The sequence below is a fragment of the Triticum aestivum genome, chromosome 5D, assembly GCF_018294505.1.
Source record: "Triticum aestivum cultivar Chinese Spring chromosome 5D, IWGSC CS RefSeq v2.1, whole genome shotgun sequence".
NCBI classification, from domain to species: Eukaryota; Viridiplantae; Streptophyta; class Magnoliopsida; order Poales; family Poaceae; genus Triticum; species Triticum aestivum.
The window spans coordinates 530132301-530137534 of record NC_057808.1 but is presented as its reverse complement, the minus strand read 5'-3'; the positions used below and the strand labels follow the sequence as shown (position 1 = coordinate 530137534).

The 5234-nt window shown below is 41.3% G+C and overlaps 1 protein-coding gene across 1 annotated transcript; it reads right to left on the bottom strand.

Annotated features, from left to right (window-relative positions):
* Positions 1-1205: 1205 nt before the first annotated feature.
* On the bottom strand, positions 1206-3310 carry LOC123126009 (ribosomal RNA large subunit methyltransferase E). Its single transcript, XM_044546434.1, has 5 exons — positions 3145-3310; positions 2897-3046; positions 2718-2819; positions 1679-1940; positions 1206-1593 (listed from the first exon to the last, which is right to left on the bottom strand). Exons 1-5 carry the CDS (start codon positions 3223-3225, stop codon positions 1484-1486), a joined length of 705 nt encoding a protein of 234 aa, XP_044402369.1. The 5' UTR covers positions 3226-3310; the 3' UTR covers positions 1206-1483.
* Positions 3311-5234: the final 1924 nt, after the last annotated feature.

The following is a 5234-nucleotide window of genomic DNA, read 5'->3' as shown; positions in this document are numbered from 1 at the left end:
CCGTGTCCATTAGGGTGCCTCTCCAGATTGAAGAGACGACGAAAAAGCACCGCCGAAGCAAGTTTGATGACACCCTGCTAAAAGTACTCCATCCTGGTTGAGAGGGCCTATCTTTGTTTTTTTGTTAGTTTCATTTCTGTTCTTCTCCATCGTGTAATTAGATTTCGAGGTACATTAAATCATGCGTGTAAGAATTAAGATAAAACTCACGAATACATGTAAAATTTCTTGATCATTTAGTGGCCCCAGATGGCTGCCAGGGAAGAGGTCGGAGGAGACAACCTCGCCGCTCCTCCTCCCGTCCCCTAGAGAGATGAGAGGCATTTTTTTTAGAGGAAGAAAAGGCACAACACGGTGGGGAGAGGGCGGTCGGCCTAGTTTCATGAAACGTCCCAGTAAATGCGGCGGAAAAACGGGACACGCAGAAGTTTACCCAATAGGATCCCTATTTACACACGTTGTCTCCCGGTAAATTGTCATTGCAAGTGAAAGAAATTCAAAATTAGGAAAAAAATCGCTGGCTTAGCCAGTTTAATTATGTTATGTTATACATACTGGATTCTCAGTGCAACGATGCAAGTGCACTCAGATTCTAGTCACGGTGGACTCAAAAACCAGTGCCCAGCTAGTTCCATGCCCGCTTCACAAGCAGCAAATTCAGCTTCCTATTTACAGCTGGTTGTACGGTTAGGACTTAGAAGGACAGTAGTATTCCCAACCCAACCCATCAGAGTCCAAGTCCTAGTTTTGACATTTGTGCTCCAAACTTTCGGCGATATTCGTTCAGTGAGAGGAGACGTTCTCATTGACTGCGAGACAGCTGTGGTGACTTCGTAAAATCTCAAGATGCTATGACCGCTCAGTCTCTCGGAAATGCTCATAGAGATAGGATGTATGTGTGTATATTCACGGGGTTAAGTGTATACTTGTGTATGTGAGCGACTTCTATTGTACTGTGTTAAAAAGAACAATATCCAAGCAACCGGAAGGGGGCACCACCAAGTCATTTCTAAGCACGATTTCCACACGGGCTCAAGAGAAATTTCAGAGCGGCTAAAATAAGAGATATTTCAGAGCAATCGTTCTGTTTCTCTGTTTCTCACCCAGAATGTTTTATCTAAATATGTACTGTAGCAAATTCGCTAAGAAACAATATTAAAACACGATGCCTTGAAAGACAGATGATACAGCACACAGGTTAGAGATGAATGAACACGGTTATCAAAACAAGTACAACCGTTTTTCTTCTAAAAGCACGAAAGCAAGCCAATAGAGCTGTTACAAAGAGGTATCATCAAGTTTCCTCCAGAAGAGATATCATCGAGTTTCCTCAACTCAGTAATCATGAATTGCCGATGAAGTTAGCATCATCTCAGACATACACGCCTACAGCTCAACGGCAAATTTGTAGAGCTCTCGGCCCAGCCACTCTGCTCAGCACAAGCTTGCAGGATCTCAAGGGAGGTGAGTGGTGGCCAATCTTCTACCGCAAACCTTCGCAGATCATGTAGATCTCCCTCGAACTAGACCTCGTCGCCTTAGGCCTCAGGAGAGATACTTTCTTAAACTTCTCTTTGCAAAATTTGTTAAACCCTGCAGCAGGGCAACAGACAATCATTCATGTTGATATGATATGAACTGCAGCAATAACAAAACAAAATCTGCTTGTAAGATCTACCTGGTATATCCTCGTTCTCAAGAAACTTGATTACTAGGCTGCCTCCACGTCTAAGAACACCGTCCTCATCAGGATCTGGGCCCGTGGAGGTCTGAAACCTCTCCATAGTCTCACGATAGTCAGCCGATTCTTTGACTTTTATCTTACCAACTGCCAACGAGAGCGCACGCATGCCCAGCTCACAAGATATAGCTTCGTCTCTGGTTGTGATCCCTGAAACTACCGGACACATGTCGGATAATATCACAGAAAATCCTCGTTCCTGAACAACAGAGTAGCATAAATTAATCAACAAATGAACAGAGCAACCACTAGCAAGATCAACAGCACAAATATAGGTGACAGTCCTTGATCTGGTATTTCTAATCATCCACCATGAAATCAGGCACTGGCGATTTCAATGCTGAGATTAGTGAAGCTTCATAGTTTTAAGGGGTGGACACGACAGATAGTTGGGCCAAATATGTGATGACAAATAAAACAGACCAGTCTCAAAAGTTCTAGTAATCAAGTAAATATTGTGATTTTGACAGAAGGCTAGAAACTGCGGTTTAATTAATACATGTTGGCCCTTCATAATAGGCAGCATCATATGCAATTACATTCTCATATCTCCAACCAATGCTTCATTCTCTGGTAAATATTGTTCGACCTTGTAGGTATGTGTTTTGCCATCTGTTATGCACCATATATGATGGCTGATGGATAAACTACAATTATTTGGTTATATTTTAACAACTCAGGGCATTAAATTTGGTTTACTTAACAGTTCTTTTTGTAACAAACACTGTCAGCCAATAAACCCCGATACCCTTTTGGGAGAACTCTTCGGGACTATATTTCTGCTGTGAAAATAGTCCCAATATATGGATTTATAGTGCAAAGATGTCATGAATTTGAACCAATCAAGCCACATTTCGAACTCAGAATAACACAAATTTGATCAGTACATATATAATTCCACTAATCTAAGCAAAATACAAATCCAGCCAAATTCCATTTCATCGAGTAGATTAAAAAAAGCAGGCTATTATCGAACCTGCGGCGACATAGCTCGGGCTTGCTGCTTCATCAGAGCCATCACATCGGTGCAGACCGTCCTGACCCGTGAGTCGCAGTGCGCCGAGGGGACCTTCACCTTCTGCTCTGCAACAACCGAGCACCAAAATCAGACCCGACACCCCGCCCGTCAATCACACAATCAGCAGATTGGCGGACCTTGACATCGACGCCGACGACCAGGCCGCCCTTCTCGAGCGGGCCCAGGTTCTGGCAGGCCACCTGGAGCCACGCCCCGGGGGCGCACCCGAGGTCGAGCACGGCGGCGCCCGGGGCGATGAGCTTGTGCTGCTTCTGTATCTGGATCAGCTGCAGCGGCGGGGAAGAGAAGCGAGTCGCGTGAGAGATTGATCCAAGGCGGAGCGCGGGGAGGGAGAGCGGGGCCGGAGGAACGAGGCGGTGCTGACCTTGAAGGCGGAGCGGGCGACGTAGCCGAGGCGCAGCGCCTCCCGGTAGAAGAAGTCGGCGGTGCCCGTCGCGCCGCTCATGTTCCCGACGATTGAGGCGCGGCGGCGAGCAGAGAACGGACGGCCGCGAACGCGGGTTTGCTAGGGTTTTAGGCCGTTCTCGCGGGAGCGGGCGGGCCTTGCTGTCTTGTGGTTCGCATGGATGGGCTGCTAACCTGAGCATCTGTCACGGGCCTGGTTTGGGCTGACATGCCAAACCAGATGAGCTGCAGATGCCCTAGAAAACGGGACCTCATATGCGCCGCATTCTGCGGCGAATACGGAGAGCGACGCACACAGGAGCCGTGTGGCTCGGCCAGCCCACTAAGACACACCGCCAATAGTTAACCGCAGTAAAAATCGAAAAATCAAAAGAGATGCCACAGCATTCGAGCACGGGACATCGCTCTGCTCCGCAGCGCTGCTTACCACTAAAGTAAACGGCCACATGTGAAGAAAAAGGCATCGCAAACATATTTCGCAACTTACCTTTGCGGGATATTCCCAGTTGGATCTTATTTGCTTTACATGTACAGTAGCATATATATTTTTGAAAATTTGAACACATTTCGAAAACACACAAAAGAATTTTTGAAGAAATGTGAAGTAAATGTGAAATTCCAAAATAGTCTTTGAAAAGCAAGAACAAAATTTAGAATTTCAAACATATTTTGACAAAAATAGTCTTCGGAAAATAAGAACAAAATTTATGAAGGAGTTATTTTTACTTTGGAACAATTTTGTAAAATATTAGAGCACATTTTTTAAATTTTAATTTTAACAAAAAGGAATTAATTTTGAAACACCGAACGTATTTCAAAAGAATTAACAAAATTTGACGTTCAGAACATTTTAAGTCAAAAAACAGAATGTTCTATGAAACACAAACTCTTTCCAAATTTCTGAACAATTTTTCTAAAAACTCTTTTTCAAAAAACCGGATTTTTTTTTCAAAATCATGAAGATTTCTTGGAACGGGAACATTTTTCCAGATTCCAAAACAAAATTTGGAGACGTGAACATATTTTGAAATTCCTAAACAAAATTTGAAACCACAAATAATTGTTGAATCTTGCAAACAATTTATGAAACTGGGACATCTTTTGAAACTCCGGAAAAAATGAAAACGTGAACATTTTTTGCAATTGGCGAACAATGATTGAAAATGAGAACAATTTTTTAATGCCCGAACATTTTTTGAATAGGTGTGAAAACAATGAACAAAAGCACTCGCAACACTTTTTGAAAAAATTCGGATTTTTTTTAAATTTGGAAAACACGAACAGTTTATAAAATTAGCCTACCATTTTTGAATTGGCAAACAAATTTTTGGAAACATGAATTGTTTTTGTAAAAATGCGAACATTTTTCTAAAAATGAAAAATTTAATCAAAACACGAACAATTTATGAAATTTCCCTAACATTTTTGAATTTGCAAACAATTTTTGGAAACATGAACTTTTTTAATTTTTGAATTTTTTTGAAAGCAGGAACATTTTCTGAAATCCTATATTTTTTGAATTTGTGAACAAAATTAGGAAATATTTTCAGAACTTTTAAAACTTTTTTGAATATATATACATATTTGGAAATGAAGTGAACACGTTTTGAAATATATATTTTTTGAAATTTCTGAACAAAATTTGAAAATAGGAACAAAATATGGAAAATAAACAAGTTTTAAGAAATACGAACATTAAAATTGCTAAAAATTTGTTGAAAAAATAAATTAACTTGAAAAGGAAAAATAAAAGAAAATGAAAAAATAAAAGAGAAAAGAAAAAACAGAGAGAAGAAAGAAAAAAAAAACCTGTGAACCTAAAAACTGTAGGTACGTTACAGATGGGCCAACCCAAGTCGTTCGCAAGGTCGCGACACCTGTGCGATTCATCGACAGTTTGACGCAAAGCGCGTCGAATAGGATTTTCCCTAGAATACCTTACCCGACTCTCTCGAAAAAAAAACCTTACTCGAAAGTCGAAACACATCAAATCGAGCACCAACCCCTAAAAAAACTAAATGGAGCACCATTGTAGTCACTTTGTGACCG

What these genes read in the sequence shown, in the direction of transcription:
- LOC123126009 (XM_044546434.1), bottom strand. Translation starts at nt 3,225, where the DNA reads ATGAGCGGCGCGACGGGCACCGCCGACTTCTTCTACCGGGAGGCGCTG. An exon ending in TCGTCGGCGTCGATGTCAAG is followed by an intron (nt 2,820 to 2,896) that starts GTCCGCCAATCT and finishes GTTGCAGAGCAG; the next exon opens with AAGGTGAAGGTCCCCTCGGC. An exon ending in TGAGAACGAGGATATACCAG is followed by an intron (nt 1,594 to 1,678) that starts GTAGATCTTACA and finishes GCCCTGCTGCAG; the next exon opens with GGTTTAACAAATTTTGCAAA.